Here is a 16,884-nt window from a genome sequence, read left to right as displayed (position 1 = left end):
AATTTCTCCTGCCAGTAACTGTCACTGTGTATCAGACAGAGGGGGCAGTGAGTGAGAGAAAAGAAGGAATTCGGCTCAGTAAAGTATTCTTTCTTTCGTGCAATTGCACCTACAAAATACAACACTATTGAAATAAAGAAGGAAATAATGAGAAATATGAGAGTTATTGTTTTTTCTGGTAGATACATTTTATATAAAAAAGAAGTAAATTTATTATGGTGTATAGTACAGCACACGTACTGTACTGAAATGTGATGTATGTGTTTTATGTACAGTACTACTGTGTATTGTTGTTTATTATTGTTTATTACAGTAATGTATATTCTATAATTTAAGATTTAAGGGAAAATATACTTGTATTTATAACAAAAAAGACCATTTAAAACATTAGAAAGGTTAGGTAAGGGGGGGTTTGGGAGGTCTGGCACGGATTAATAATATTTACATTATTTCATATGGGAAAAATAGGTTTGACATTTTGACTTAAGTACAGCCCTTCTGAGCCGAAGTCAAGGGTCTACTGTACACTTAATATACATATTACCAAAAAATATGCTTTAACATGAATACAACAATAACCAGTATATAAAAACATCAAAGAAAAAAACAAAGCCAGAGGAATAGCAAATCATTTAAGAAATCTTGTTCCAATAGCTTAACATATATAATAAGATAAAAGAAATGCGTTATCTTTATATAAATCTACACCATATTTACAACTGTGTCGGGTTTCGGTTTAAAAAATCAAAGTCTTCCTCAGAAATATTTTTTCTTTGAATACATTTACGTCAATTAAAGGTTGGATTTTACTCATTTCAGTGTAAGAATAATCTGTTTTATCAAAAGGTGAATTTCTTATAAGACTTTTATTTACTTTTATTAGGGGTGTTAATAGTTATGGCGAAGACACGACCGTTATTTTGAAACAGTCGGAAGTTGTTACCGTATTAACAACAACGTGTAGCACGGGGGCTGAAATATCTGACTGTACAATAATAACATTATGTGTTTAATATAGCTCTAGTTGTTTTTTATAGAAGGGTTTATTCCGGAGCGTCTTGCACTGCTCGGAGTGAATGTTAGGTAAGTTATAAGTTCATGCTGTGATTCCTGGGTGAGCTTTATAGCTCTTTTTGTTTTTAGCTCACTAGCTCTATGCAGCTGGCAGTGTGATGTCTGTACAAGATGCTTTTGTTTCTAACCAAGTTTCCCTCGTAGGCATGATAGTGAAATAAATGTTAGATCTCATTAATAAATCATTTATCTCTTTTACATCCATCTAAGTGACACTGATAGACCGTAACGCTTCAGGGGGATGTTTTGTCAATAGTTAGCCTTAGCTTGCTGCCGGAAATTAGCTAACCATGTACATGGCTTCCTGTCATTCTACAATATTGAAAAACTTAATAAAAAAAATAAAAATAAATATATTTATATAATATATATATATATATATATATATATATATATATATATATATATATATATATATATATATATATATATATATATATATATAATGTAAAAAAAATTAAGTCCACCTCACGTGCATTTTTGAATATATATATATATATATATATATATATATCATATAAACATAAATGTATGCAGTTATGTGAATTTATTGTTTACTATTTATTATTATCTTACCTCAGACTCCTTGCCTTCGGCTCATTTTGTTTTGAAGAACATATAAAATAACAAGTTTTTAATGAGTTCACTCTGTACACCCCCCCCCCCCCCAGACAGACAGACAGACAGACAGAGTGAGAGGCAGACAGACAGAGAGAAACAGACAGAGAGACAGAGAGCGAGAAAGACAGACATACAGAAACAGATGGACAGACAGAGAAACAAAGAGACAGGCAGAGAGACAAAGAGAGAAACACAGACAGATAGATAAAAACAGACAGGCAGGCAGAGACAGACAGCGAGAGAAACAGACAGACAGAAAAAAACAGACAGGCAGAGACAGAGAGAGACAGACATACAGAGAGACATACTGAGACAGACAGACAGACAGACAAAGACAGAGAGACGGACAACACACAGTAAAGCTGACCCTCATGTGTTGTATAGGCTAGCATGAATAGACTGTGTTCAATGGGACTGATGTGTAGACTGATACAGATACTGTATCTGTTCAGGCTGCTGTTTCTTACACTGACAAATGTTTTACATTTCTTAAGGTTGTTTCATTTCGATTTGTTCAAAGTAAACACGTTTTTCCAGCCATATTTTGATAGTGATTTTTCCTTTTTTATATTTTATCACAACAAACGGATGGCACTGTTATTTATAAATATGTTCCAACATAGGTAAATAGACAAAAAACTATGAACAACACACAAGGGTTAAAGATATACACTTGGTGATGTACGAATTTAACTTAACATGTAGTGCAAGAGTATACAGTTTTAATTTACAAATGACTCAGAAGCTACATTTAGTATCTTATTATATAGGTCTATACAGTGTACGTTAACACACTTAACAAAACGTTTCATTGGCTATAGTTTTATTAAAACAGACTAGATTTTTAAGGTAAATCAGCTGTCTTAGAGTGATCTGAAGTAATCAGATTATTTCCAACTTTATTGGCAGTTGTGTTAATGTTCTTGGTATGTAAATGCAGACATTAATGCAAAGCTTTTGCTGACAACAAGACTGCATGTCAATTTAAGAACATATATTTCATATGCAGTTATCTGTATTGTCTGTTCAGTTACACTTTACTGGTAGTTCAAAAGGATCATGTGACTGAAAACCAGTTGAGCACATCTGAGGTAAAATGAAAAAAGCATGTAAGGCTAAATAGCTTGTTACGAAAAATCTTAGCATAATGTAATTTGTCTGTCTTTTCTTCAGGTACCAGACTGGATCTGGACTTGCAACTGGAATAATATTCAACTTTGTTGAAATCATCAGACCTTGAAGAGTATAAAGGCCCTACTTTTTGTGGCCCACACATGAGAACAGAATTCTATTTCCACAGCGCTCAGCGCAATGCCTGACCGGGATAGCACCTACCTGGCAGGTGGAGGCGGTGGTAGTAGTGGGGCGGGGACTGGCAGTGGTGTGGGTGAGGACGGGGGCACAGGGTCAGGTTTAAGTGGTGGCACAGAGGGTCGAGGCGGAGTTGGGGTAAACTCAGGTGGTGGTAACGTTGGTTCCACGACCATGGAATGTGGCAGTGCCCTGGGAAACTGTCACAGCTGTGGTGGATGTTTTGGCTCCAGCTCTGTGTCCAACGGCGTTTGTCGAGATTTTCTGCGCAATGTGTGCAAACGCGGCAAGCGCTGCCGCTTCCGCCACCCAGACTTTAACGAGGTACCCGACATTGGTGCCCAAAAGAGCGAGTTTGTTTTTTGTCACGATCACCAGAACAAAGAATGTGTGCGCACTAACTGTCGCTTTGTGCATGGCTCCAAGGAGGATGAGGACTACTATAAGAAAACTGGTGAACTGCCACTGTGGTTGCGGTGGAAGGTGGCAGCAGGCCTGGGTTTGTCACTTACCGACCTGCCACAGAACCGAGGTGAGGTGCCAATATGCAGAGACTTTTTAAAAGGCGAATGCCAGCGGGGCAACAAGTGCAAGTTTCGCCATCTGCGGAAGGACCATGAGCATGAGGCTTCACGCTTTAGCACTGGGGGAATGATGAGTGTCTCAAGTGGGGTTGGTGGCATTATGAACGCAAGTGGAGCAGGTGTTGCCTGCGGTGGAATGGCCGGATTAGTTGGAGGAAGTGGAGGTAACCTAATGGGCATGGGCAGCCCCAACCTAGGAGGGTGCAGGGATCAGGTATTGTGTGGTGGGGCAGGAGGAGGATCTGTGGGAAGTTGTCTCTCCATGAGTGTTACTGGACAGCGGCGCTACGACAGGGGTCCCTGTTCTGTTTATGACCCACTGTTCGAAAATGGACTGTTCGATACTGGCCCACTGGAGAGCCCTGTAGATCACGCTGCTTACCAGTTAAAGAGGAGACGATTGGAATCATTGCGGCTGGCTGACGGAGGAGGGCATTACGACTTGGGGATGCAGACAGCCCTGTCCACTCGGCCACTTGAATACCGTTTTTTGGAAGAGGAGAATGCTCTACTGCGAAAGAGAGTAGAAGAACTCAAGAAACAGGTAAGGATGTTGGACTGTGCTGCACTAAGGCTGCTTTCACATGACCTGGTAAAACCGCTTTTGTGCTGGCTGTGCCATTGTTTCCTGTGTAGTCAGGCTGTCAGTTAACATTATGTATTGTTTTTAAGCTTACTGATTAGTGGCATGGCCAGCAGAAAGAGGTTTTGCCATGTATTAGGGATGTAACGATGCATCATGAATCTGCAAAAATTCAGCACTGGTCTGTAAAATGCGTTTGTCCAAAACGGCATGTTTTTTTTTTTTCCAGGGGGTGCGAAAATATACGAAAACGCAGCACTAAGGTCCACAAAACATGCACATATAATCAACAGTAAAATGAACAACACAAATAGATACGTAAATATGTAATGTAAAACCTGTAAATAAATATTAAAATTGGTGTACTGTAGTAATAGGGAGACATTTCATTTACCTTGTGTGGTGGAGGAGATGATTTATTTGCCATGATTGTATAGCGGGGACTCAGAGTATCTATTCTTCTGAGTCTAAAGTACAGCTGGTGGCTACTAGAGCAGCGCTGGTGCATAAATAAGCAATAGAACTTCTCAGAACCACTGAGAAAAAGGCGCAAACAAAGCGAGCCTCCTAACAAAATAAAGCCCATCACTCATGTAAACAGAGAGACTAGAAAAAGGCGAGAACAAAGCGAGCCTCACGACAAAATAAAACCCATCACCCATGTAAACAGAGAGACTAGAAAAAGGCGAGAACAAAGTAAGCCTCCCGACAAAATAAAGCCCATCACTCATCTTGCAGAAATTGTAAATAATCGGACTGGACTTTTGGTTTTCCAGATTTTGTCTGTTTAAACCTAAAATGGAGGTCCATTAAATCGAGGTCCCACTGTAGAAATGTGTAAGAATTAAAACTGACTTGAGATGAGGGCATAGGGCATAATCTAATTCTGATTTCACTTCTTCGACATCAGATGTCACTATGTGTTCGATGCCGTATGTCACATTCAGTTGTTGGTTGGTTATTCAGAGGGAACAAGAGACTTGGCTAGTGATTTTGAAATAGAGGATGCATTGACCAGTTGTAAGTCAGCAGTGTGACAGTATTTTGAAAATGATGTAAAAATCACAGACAAGACAAAAACAGCATACAAATACAGTAATAGGCAGCAGACGACTCACACCAATAGCACAACCAACATGTTACAGAATGTCAGCCAGCACCATAGTGAGTTCAATCCGCCACCACCTAAGCGAAAATTACCAAGAGAAGAAACTACGCTGACAAGTTACACTTGCCCCAACCAGTGCAATAGCCAAGGAGATTACAAGGTGCATTGGTGTTTTCATGGCAAAAGATATGATGCCATTTTCCATTGTTGAAAATAAAGCCTTTCAGCTGTCGTCAGTACACTGGAACCAAAAAACGCATTCCATCATACTTGCTACCTTTCTTCAGCCAGATGGTGCCAGAGCTTTACAGGAAAAACAAACCTACCATGTAATTTTTTATATTAAATATCATGTACATTTCAAGCTGCACATGCAGGTTATAGTTCATTTATTTAGTTATTTTGATGTGTTTTGTTTAAAAAATCCAATTGTTATTTAAAATAATGCAATTTGAGTTTCATTTTTGATAAGAAGACACTTGTTTTGTACAGTTTATACTAGGGATGCATCGATACAATTTTTGCCCAACCGAGTACGAGTACAAGTACATGTATTTTTGTACTTGCCGATACCAATACCTATTTAGAATACCGTTTTTTTTAAACAAAAACACACGTGAGAAGTGACGAGAAGTTTAATGATACCACGTCCAAAAATGCACGTCAACAAGTAGCGAGTGATCAAAGTGTTTGTGCGCTTATGTGATGAAATCAAGGAGGAAAAATAAATGAATCTGAGTGGATCTGGCAACACGAATAGCATGGATTGTTCTGTAGTGAGTTGGAGGTTAATAAATATTTTTGCAATGTTGGTGTTTTGTTGTTATGTTTTGTAGAGAACGATCAGGTCAGAAATACTGTATTCTGATATAAACTATATTATCCCCCTGTCCCACCTGTTTACACTCCTCTCCTGCATTTCCCCTCACACCGTATCCTGCGTTCTCACTGGCTGTTCGACATGTCACTCATTCCCAGTCGCACATCTGAGATCAGATATCTGACGTGCTAGAAAACTCGAGCGCTCGGTGAGCCGGTCGGATCGAGTTATTGGATAGTTCACACTTAGCGATCGAGAGCCGAGTTTTGATCGCCGAGCGAACGCAGAGTTGCTGCCGAGCTGGCAAATCTAGCGCCGACCAGTCGCCGAGTGAAAATCAAGGCAAAAATCGTGTGGTGAGAACTAGGCATAACGCAGCAACGTGCACTAGGCACACGGTATCGGATGTTTAGTATCGGAGCCTTGTTTGCGAGTACGAGTACAAGTTAATGAGCACGGTATTGGGCAAATAACCGATACCAGTATCGGTACTCATGCATCTCTAGTTTATACAAATTAAGGAATATTTTTTTAGTTAAAATTTGTCTGTAGCTCATTCTGTTAAAAATTGTGAATTGCATCAAATCGTGAGTTGAGTGTATTGTTACATCCCTTCTGCATGTCATGTAAAAAGCTTAAGCACCGTGGTAAACGTGTCTGGCCTTGTGGTTTTGAAACACAAAATGCTTATCATGTGAAAGCCACCCAATACTACAGTATATTTCTCAGTTCTGATACTTCCACATTTCTCATCTTTTACAATTCAAATCTGTAGTAGTTTCGGTTATGAAAAATTTTGGTTACCAAAAAAAGTGTATTTTTTAATGTGAGCTATCTGATAGGATTTGGTGCGGGTTTTTCTGAACATCACTTTCTACAGCCTTATCCTATATTGACACCAGCAGCAGATTTCGTATCACATAGGCCAGAACTTCTTTGCTTTTACTAGTGGGTGTTGCGTTTAGCTGGTTTTCACTGGTTGTTCTGTTTTCCTGACAAGCTATCTTGGTTTTTCTATACTTCTGTGAAAGCAAATGTTAGCAAATTCTTTAAATCCATAGCTGACTGTCATGCTTTCCATGCTAGTGTCATGCTTTCTGCACAGGTGCCTTTATCTGGCAACCAGGGTCCTTACACAGTATTTGAAGACCCCACCCACTTAGTCCGGTCATCCCACCCACATGGTGGCCAAGTATTGTCTGCTGCTGGCACTGCCAACTGTGCCCGCTAGATGGCGCCCGAGGTGTTTAGAATCTCGGGGCTGGTGTGTTAGCGGAATATCCCGCTGCACCACCTGGGCGACATTTTTGAATCTTAAATGCATCAGTGCTTTTCATATCAACCATTCTTGAGTTTATGTTTATATTACAAATGGTCCATGTCTACTGTGAAAGTTAAGTAGAAAAGTTACATGAACATAAAAACCCTTAGCACAGCAAAGTATTTAGAATGCACATTATAAACAAAGAATGCACGTAGCAGTCCATTTTGCGCAAGCGACAGCAGATCCAAAATCGTTAATTGGAAATGACTACATTGGGAGACAACAGACATATAATACAGTACTACCTAATAATTTATTTTGGTAAATGACATTACATGTTTATTACAGCAGATAATTGCTATTTATGATTAACACACTTGTGGTCAGGTGGCCACATACTTGATCATATAGTATATGTTAATGATACAAAACATATTGTTGGAAGGTTCTAGACACTTAGCTGTTTTATTTGTTGTGTTTCCATTTCACATGTAAATGACACTAAAGGGGTTTTATCTTTGAAGAGAACAACCTGAGGTAAGCAGGAGCGTAAAGACAAATGGACAAAATATGCACATCAGAACAAGTGCATTCCATTTACATAACTGACCTTACAATCTTTATAAGCAATATCAGTAAAAATGTATTCATCTCTTCTAAAGTATACTTTGCTTACTTCAATTTATTTCTTTACTTTACTTCAGGTCTCCAACCTGATGGCCACCAACGAAGTCCTGCTGGAGCAAAATGCTCAATTCCGCAGCCAGACTAAGGTCATGACCCTCTCCTCAACGCCGGCTCTTTCGGAGCAGAGCCTACCTCTGCCGGTTGGATCCATAAGCTCCTACAACCACAGCATCGCCCAGACCCGCACTACACTGAGCAGTGCCGGCCTCCAGCCTCGAGCCGTGACCCAGCAGGAACTGGTGGCACCGGCTGGGGCTCCCACTGGAGCACTGCCAACCAATGCTGCACCTCCGCCTGCCGTACCCCCTCCACCTCACCTGAACCCTGAGATCACTCCGCTGTCAGCTGCACTCGCACAGACCATCGCCCAGGGCATGGCAACACCCGTCTCCATGGCACCAGTGGCAGTCTCTGTGGCACCAGTTGCTGTGTCAATCGCGCAGCCTCTACCGGGCATTACTATGAGCCATGCCACCACACCCATGGTGTCATACCCTATTGCCAGTCAGAGCATGAGGATTACTACCATGCCACATTAGTGAAGAATTTAACACAAAATGGATAATCACTGATTAACAGCACATTTGGCATTCAGGATGGCTACTGTTACAAGAAAGTACAGTAATGATCATTCATCTGTGGGTGTTTTAGAAATGCGTCCCAAAACCAGCTCATTAAGCTGAGGGGAAACCCTAAGAACATCCTCTTACCAGTATAAACTCATAGTGAAACTCAGCTAGCACCTTATACTTTAGACTTGGACAGTTGTGTGACTGACTATGAGTACATGAAGTGTGCTAGAGCCTTATTTTTAGTGAATAGAGTTTGTCTCTCTCTTTAATTAGTTTTTAATGTTGATTTCTTTGTATAAAGTAATATTTGTTGTTTTCTCACACAAAAAACTGTAAATAGCAATAAAACTGTAAAGTATGTAGATCATACTTTTATGTTGCTTTATTTGACTGTCCATTATATTGATGTGTTTTTTTTTTCCATATCAATGTTTGTTATGACATGCTAGTCCAGTATTTCTGAGATCCAGGTTTCAAATATCAGCGGTGCTGTCAGCTGGTCAGGAGTCTTTTATTTAGGGCTGCACGATATTGGAAAAAACTGACATTGCGATTTTTTTTTCCTGCGATATATATGCGATATTAAAAAAATTATTAATAATATTAATAATGCATGTATCTTACTCTAAATAAGGGGCTCATCTGTAAAAAAGGGTGTGGTGCCTACAAGGGATACAAAAGATTATGACAAGCTACATCTTTGTACTCGGTTGAAACTGAGCATTAAACTAAGAAAGCTTCAATATCACATGAGGGAATTAACAGGATTGACAAAATGGGTCATTTAATATTTTATTTCACAATCAAAACCTCTTCAAGTAGTAAACATTATTTTTTTTTAAAAACTATACAAACAAGAGCAGTTATACACCTGTTCGAAATCCGAGATGCCTTACTAAGCTCACTACTGAGGCATCTTAATATTTCAATGTTATTTTGACTTAAGAACGAGTGAGGGTCGGAAGCATCCTTAGTGATGAAGGCAATCCCAGAATTCATTGCGGTATCTCTTCTCTCACAGAAAAATAAACATGGCTGACGGTGCGGACAAAGTTATTTTCAAACGTAAATAAATAATTATTGATTTTTAACAAGTGTTTTTATTTGCAAGTTTGGGCTTGTCAGCAAATGTAACCGTTTTCTGTACACGAATCGAGATGTTATATTGACATGTTAGCGCTGTCCCACCTCATTCCATTGGTTTTAATGGCAAGATGCTAAACGCGAAACCCTATGGAATCGCTAAGTAGCGCGTTCAAATAATCTGCCTTATAAGTCAATGACTTATTAGAATCCTCTCTACTGAGGCAGTTGCATATGTAGGCAGTAAGACAGCGAGGCAGCTCCCTTGGTTTTCGAACACACTTGTAGATATGTCATGGAAAATGAGAATGGTGTGAATTTTCGTTTTGTGTCAAGCAGCAAAAAAGTTGTAGCATGACTTATTTGATTTAATTTGCATGAAGTGACAATGCACGTCCTGCGATGTGACTATTGCGCATGCACACATCGCGATGACGATGCTGAACTGATGTATCGTGCAGCCTTACTTTTATTATTATTATTATTAGTTAACCTTAATTTATTTAGACAATTAATAAGATATTCTTGTCAGCTACATGACATAGAGGGGAACAGAGGGGGGCAAATGAAATTACATAAAATTAAAGGCAATAAACATGACTAAAAGCACAAGTAAGCAATTAAAATCCTGTCATGCTTGGTGGCATAAAACTACTAAACAGGTAAATATTCCTGAAATTGGCACCTAGGTGGCACAGCGGTAAAACATGCTAGCACACCAAAGCTGACATTTTGAACTTGTCGGTTCAAAGCTGGGTGCCTACACAGGATGGCAGAGCTGAATCCATACAGGGTAGGAGCCGGACGGGACCTCATAACTGATGCAATTTTTTTTTTAATGCATTTTTCTCCAGATTTAGCACATCCAATTTGTCTTCCGCTGCTGACAGACACCAGATTTGCATCCAAGGAGAGCACGCCTCTGCCCACGCCTTCTTTACATGTGTACAGTCCTCTTCTTCTTGTCCGTGCTTCCTGCACGGGCGTCTTCTCTGCCAATCAGGGTCCTTACACAGCGTATGAAGACCACCCACCCACATATAGTCCGGTCCCCACCCTGCAGATACGGTGGCCAATTAGTATCTGCTGCAGGCACTGCCAATTATGCCCGCCAGATGCCGCCCAGCCGACTGGTGGCAACACCAAGCCTAGAACCCGGGAGTTCAGAAACTCGGTGCTGGTGCGTCAGCGGAATATCCCGCTGTGTCACCTGGGCACACTGATGCAATTATGACCTCTGCTGGCTGATTGATGGTGCCTGCACAGAGTCAAGAGATAATACGTTGTTCAGGGTGTTTCTCTCCGTACACAAAGCTGAACCGTATATGAAGGTGAAAAGATGCAGTCGGCTACTGCGCACGTGTTGGAGGGGTCGTGTGTTAGTCACTACTGTCCTCGGTCAGGAGTGGAGGTCAGCATTAGTAGAGAGGAAGCGTAATGCAATCAGGTAATTGGATATGACTAGAGTGGGAGGAAAATTGGGAAAAATGCAAAAAAATTCCTAAGATTATGTCAGCATAAGGAATCCAACTGATTTCAAAGGTTCATTATTGGGACACAGACAGCAGGAGCTTCAGTCACAAAGATTTCCCACCTGATTAGTGCTTTGGTTGAAACAGTAACTATCTGCATGTTATGTATACAACCTCGGTAAATAGGGTTGCCACACAGCTCTAAGGTTTTAGGGACCTGGGTTTAAACCTTAGCACCAATCACTGTCAAATATAAGTTTGGCATGTTCACCTAGTGTTCACATGTAATTTCTCATGGATCTCTAGTTTCCTTTTAACTTTCTAATACTTGCCAGAAAGTGGATTGATGACTCTAAATTTTCCCTTAGTAAATGTGAGTGGGTGTGTGATTTCCAACGATAGTTTGGCTTCCTGTACAGGGTGTGTTCTTGCCCTGTGACCCTGTTCGGAAGCGGCCACTGCAGAATCAGGTGTATTTAGTTCCTGTTTTGTTAACTATGCAGTAATATAAACCCCATTTTCAGAAAAGTTGTGGAATTTTAGAAAATTAAAACAAAAATCTGTTTTTGTTTAATTCTCTTGAATCTTCATTTAACTGACAAAACATGCAAAGTTATAATGTTTAATATTTTTCTATTTTATTTATGCATTTTCTCCCATTTTCTCCCAATTTAGCCTAGTCAATTTGTCTTTTGCTGCTGGAGGATCGCTGATTGTAGTCAAGGTGGTTTTATTGCTGCTCACGCCTCCTCCGACCCACGTGCAGCCCTTAGCGGAACCCTTTTTCACCCGTGCATTTTGCACAAGTGCCTCTCTATCTGCCAGTCAGGGTCCTTACACAGCATTTAAAGACCCCACGCACATAGTCCTGTCATCCCGCCCTAGCTGAAACGTGTCTGCTGCAGGCACTGCCAATTATGCCTGCTAGATGGTGCCCAGCCGGCCGGTGGCAACGCCGAGTTTCCAACCCGAGGGGTTCAGAATCTTGGTGCTGGTGTGCTAGTGGAATATCTCACTGCTTGGCTGACCATTTATCATTAAAAAATATAAACACATTTTGAGAAACCACCATGCTGCAATAATAAGTATAGTCACACGTTACTTAAAACAGTCCTCTACATCAAGGAATGCAACCTGAAACTATTATGTGAAGAGAAATCTGTACATCAATTCTATGCAGAAATGCATCGAGTTATCTGAGCCCAAGCTCATCTCAGATGACCTGAAAGCAGGCTTCATAGACAGTGTGTGTGTGTGTGATCTGTCTCCTGTTGAAATGTATTGAGCACCATGAGAGAAGAATTAGTAAATGGTAGCTCAGTGGGTAGCACTGTCGCCTCACAGCAAGAGGGTCCTGGGTTCGATCCCCAGTTGGGGTGGTCCAGGTCCTTTCTGTGTGGAGTTTGCATGTTCTCTCTGTGTCTGCGTGGGTTACCTCCGGGAGCTCAGAGACATGCAAATGAGACATGCAAATGAGGTGAACTGGAGATACTAAATTGTCCATGACTGTGTTTGACATTAAAGACTTGAACTGATGAATCTTGTGTAACCAGTAACTAACGTTTCTGTCATGAATGTAACCAAAGTGTATAAAACATGACGTTAAAATCCTAATAAATGAACAGTAAATGGCAATTAATGTTAACCAGCTGAAGTCTTACATCAATTAATTAATTGAGTAATTAATTGAAGCGCAGTAAACACAGCAGTAAACATGCCTCTGTCACAATTATTCGAGTGTGTTGCAGCCATCAAATTCTAAATTCGTTTAGATGTACAAAATACAATTAAGCTGGTCAGTGAAAACATTGGAAATCTTTGTACTTGTTAGTTAAATAATACATAAAGAATTAACAAATCATTGATTCTTATTTTACTATATTTTATAACATGTCAGAAATGGGGTTTATAATTACAAGTAAAAAAACTACTGTGAATTAGGTAAAAGCAGTCTGTTGGTATTCTCTCTCTGAGGAAGAGAGATAAACTGGTCTAAGGTGTATCCCTGCAAGTAAAAAATGTAAATGAATGTACATTCAGATCAAAGCAGTCTGTTGCCTCGTCTGTTGCTTTTTCTGTTGCCTCTTGGGACGGCAAACACAATTTTATTTTAAAAACCTATGGGTGGCTTTAAAAAATTGGGATTGCTTGCAACACATTTCCACTTGCACTATTATAGCAGTTAGTGTCCTTAGTTCCCATAGGATTGCAGAACAATGTTAAAAGTAAAGGTGATAACACACACTCATAACATTTTCTTGTCTTTTTTAGAATGTGTTGCCACCAGAATGCCCATATAGCTGGATATGTATGTATCTGTTTTTTGTTTTACCACTGTTGGTTACAGAGCAACACACTTTGGACAGGACGTCAATCTGTTGCAGAGCTTTGGCCACATGATCAATAGTACCTTCACATATATACAGGTTGCCCATGCCATTAAAGATGCTGGTTTTTGCATTTTTGTTGGTAACAGTCTGGATGGTCTTTTTTACCTTTGGCATGTAGAATCCAATGTCTGTTTTCCCCAAAAACAAGCTGAAATGGATGTTTGGATGATCCTTGTAGTGCCTTTCTTATAACTTGTTCTCCATGGATGTTAAACAGTCATGCTGAGATGTTACATCTTTGTCTGACTCGCGTTTTTACCCTGAACCATGCTGATGTGTGATTAACTGTCCTAACAGCAGGATGTTGTTCGCTATACAGATTTCTCAGTAGTTGGACCAGGTGTGAGGGTAAACCCATCTCAAGCATTGTTATCCATATTTGGTCACACTGTACCATGTCAACTGCCTTTGTTAAATCAATGAAACATAAATCTAGTGCCTGGTTCCTTTCTCTTGCTTTCTTCATGATGAGGTTTGTGATCTGATCCCAGCCTCCCACACTTTCCTGCAGACCATCAAACCTAAGCAGTTCAACTGTTATGTCATCTGGACCAGGTGCCTTTTGCTTATTCAGTTCTAGCATGTCACAATTGATTTCTTCATTCAGTTGTGGCTGTCATTTTTCTTGAACTGTGTGTTCAGCTCTTCAAAATCATACAGATCTTTACAGTAGTATTTCCATCTTTTTTTTCTATTTTTATTTATGTGTTTTCTTAAATTTTCTCCCAATTTAGTGTAGTCAATTTGTCTTCCGCTGCTGGGGGATCCCTGATTGCAGTCGAGGTGGGTATATTGCTGCTCACGCCTCCTCCGCGTAAACCCTTTATCACCTATGCACTCTGCACAGGCGCCTCTCTGTCTGCCAGTCAGGGTCCTTACACAGCGTTTGAAGACCCCACCCACATAGTCCGGTCATCCCGCCCTAGCAGAACCATGTCTGCTGCAGGCACTGCCAATTATAGCCACTGTGGCACCCAGTCGACCTGTGGCAACGCTGAGTTTTAAACAGAGGAGCTCAGAATCTCGGTGCTGGTGTGCTAGCGGAATATCCCTCTGTGCCACCTGGGTGCCATCTTTCCATTTTTTTACATATTTTCTTTGGTTGGACAAGTTTTTTCACTGTCTGTCTGCTGTGTGTGGTTCCTTAAGTATTTTAGGTCTTTACTGTTGGTCTGTTGGTCACTTCCACTTGGTATTGCTGTTTGAACTGGTGATGTCTAAGTTTTTCCAAAGTCCAACAGCAGTGACTTCCTGATTTGCTTCCTTTTGAATCTGAGTTTCATCATCAACATCACAAGATTGTGATCAGTCATAATCTGCACTGAGGCATGTGCATGCATTCACTGCTGACTGATCAGGATGTAGTCAATCTGAGTTCTGGTCTCTTGATTTAGATTCTTTCAGTTGTATCTGTGCCTGTTGTGTAGGCTAAAGTGTGTTGGTGATATACACTGATCAGCCATAACATTAAAACCACCTTCTTGTTTCTACACTCACTGTCCAGTTTATCAGCTCCACTTACCATATAGAAGCACTTTGTAGTTCTAAAAATTACTAACTGTAGTCCATCTGTTTCTCTACATGCTTTGTTAGCCCTCTTTCATGCTGTTCTTCAATGGTCAGGACCCCCACAGGACCACTACAGAGCAGGTATTATTTGGGTGGTAGGTCATTCTCAGCACTGCAGTGACACTGACATGGTGGTGGTGTGTTAGTGTGTGTTGTGCTGGTATGAATGGATAAGACACAGCAGTGCTGATGAAGTTTTTAAACACCTCACTGTCACTGCTGGACTGAGAATAGTCCACCAACCAAAAATATCCAGCCAACAGCACCCTGTGGGCAGCGTCCTGTGACCACTGATGGTCTAGAACAGAGGTCACTAACAGGCGTACCGCGGTCCGGATCCGGACCCAGAAGCTGTCCCATACGGACCCGGACCTACAGCCAAAACAGAAAGTTATTATTTGAAACCTGACGGAGCGCTTCTATTTTAACCGGCGCAGCTTTTGTAGTCTTTACGGTAGCGGTTTAGCGGATGAGGAAACGCACAGACCAATCACGTGACACCACTCAGCCAATCAAGTCTGTGCATTCCAGCCGGTAAACACTGCGACTCTACAGTGCAGACAGATGAGAGAGTTAGAGGCGAGTTACATGTGGAAAGACGGTGGAAAGAAAAAGAAAGATAGCGAACGTAGAAAAAACGAAGGGAGAGATACAGACGACTGTGCAGGAGAAAGTTGAGAAAAAGACGAGTGAGACAGGAGACAAATAGCGCTCTCCAAAAAAGAAACGTGTACAGCAAAAATACAGCATTTAATCCGTGATGGAGAGACTCATTTCTGTTCTTACTTCCCACTGGAGCACAATTTATTTTTATTTTCTCTTAATTTGATAAGAGAAAGGTTTGATAAGGTGGGGCGGCCCGGGTCCTCTCTGTGTGGAGTTTGCATGTTCTCCCCGTGTTCGCGTGGGTTTACTCCAGGTGCTCCGGTTTCCTCCCACAGTACAAAGACGTGCAAGTGAGGTGAATTGGAGACACTAAATTGTCCATGACTGTATTCGATATAAACTTGTGACCTGATGAACCTTGTGTAATGAGTAAATACTGTTCCTGTCATGATGTAACCAAAGTGTAAAACATGACGTTAAAATCCTAATAAACAAACAGACATCTGATTTGACAGTCAGTTATTGATTACATGCAGATGTTGATACAACTACTAGGCTATTTATATATAATATTTATCAATATATATGTTATATATATATATATATATATATATATATATATATATATATATATATATATATATACTGTATATATATATATATATATATATATATATATATATATATATATATATATATACAGTGTATCACAAAAGTGAGTACACCCCTCACATTTCTTCAGATATTTAAGTATATCTTTTCATGGGACAACACTGACAAAATGACACTTTGACACAATGAAAAGTAGTCTGTGTGCAGCTTATATAACAGTGTAAATTTATTCTTCCCTCAAAATCACTCAATATACAGCCATTAATGTCTAAACCACCGGCAACAAAAGTGAGTACACCCCTAAGAGACTACACCCCTAAATGTCCAAATTGAGCACTGCTTGTCATTTTCCCTCCAAAATGTCATGTGATTTGTTAGTGTTACTAGGTCTCAGGTGTGCATAGGGAGCAGGTGTGTTCAATTTAGTAGTACAGCTCTCACACTCTCTCATACTGGTCACTGAAAGTTTCAACATGGCACCTCATGGCAAAGAACTCTCTGAGGATCTTAAAAGACGAATTGTTGCGC

At 40.3% G+C, this 16,884-nt stretch overlaps 1 protein-coding gene across 1 annotated transcript; it reads left to right on the top strand.

Annotated features, from left to right (window-relative positions):
- Positions 1–968: 968 nt before the first annotated feature.
- On the top strand, positions 969–9,204 carry zc3h10 (zinc finger CCCH-type containing 10). The gene is made up of 3 exons (XM_062996735.1): positions 969–1,083; positions 2,869–4,134; positions 8,070–9,204. Exons 2-3 carry the CDS (start codon positions 3,007–3,009, stop codon positions 8,589–8,591), a joined length of 1,650 nt encoding a protein of 549 aa, XP_062852805.1. The 5' UTR covers positions 969–1,083; positions 2,869–3,006; the 3' UTR covers positions 8,592–9,204.
- The last annotated feature ends 7,680 nt before the right edge of the window (positions 9,205–16,884 follow it).

The sequence above is a fragment of the Trichomycterus rosablanca genome, chromosome 6, assembly GCF_030014385.1.
Source record: "Trichomycterus rosablanca isolate fTriRos1 chromosome 6, fTriRos1.hap1, whole genome shotgun sequence".
Classification (NCBI taxonomy): Eukaryota; Metazoa; Chordata; class Actinopteri; order Siluriformes; family Trichomycteridae; genus Trichomycterus; species Trichomycterus rosablanca.
The sequence above is the reverse complement of the archived record's forward strand: the minus strand, read 5'-3'. Positions and strand labels throughout refer to the sequence as shown.

Bases quoted from the DNA above. Each gene is read 5' to 3' on its own strand.
- zc3h10 (XM_062996735.1), top strand. From the start codon at position 3,007: ATGCCTGACCGGGATAGCACCTACCTGGCAGGTGGAGGCGGTGGTAGT. The intron at 4,135-8,069 runs GTAAGGATGTTG...ACTTTACTTCAG, and splicing joins TAGAAGAACTCAAGAAACAG to GTCTCCAACCTGATGGCCAC.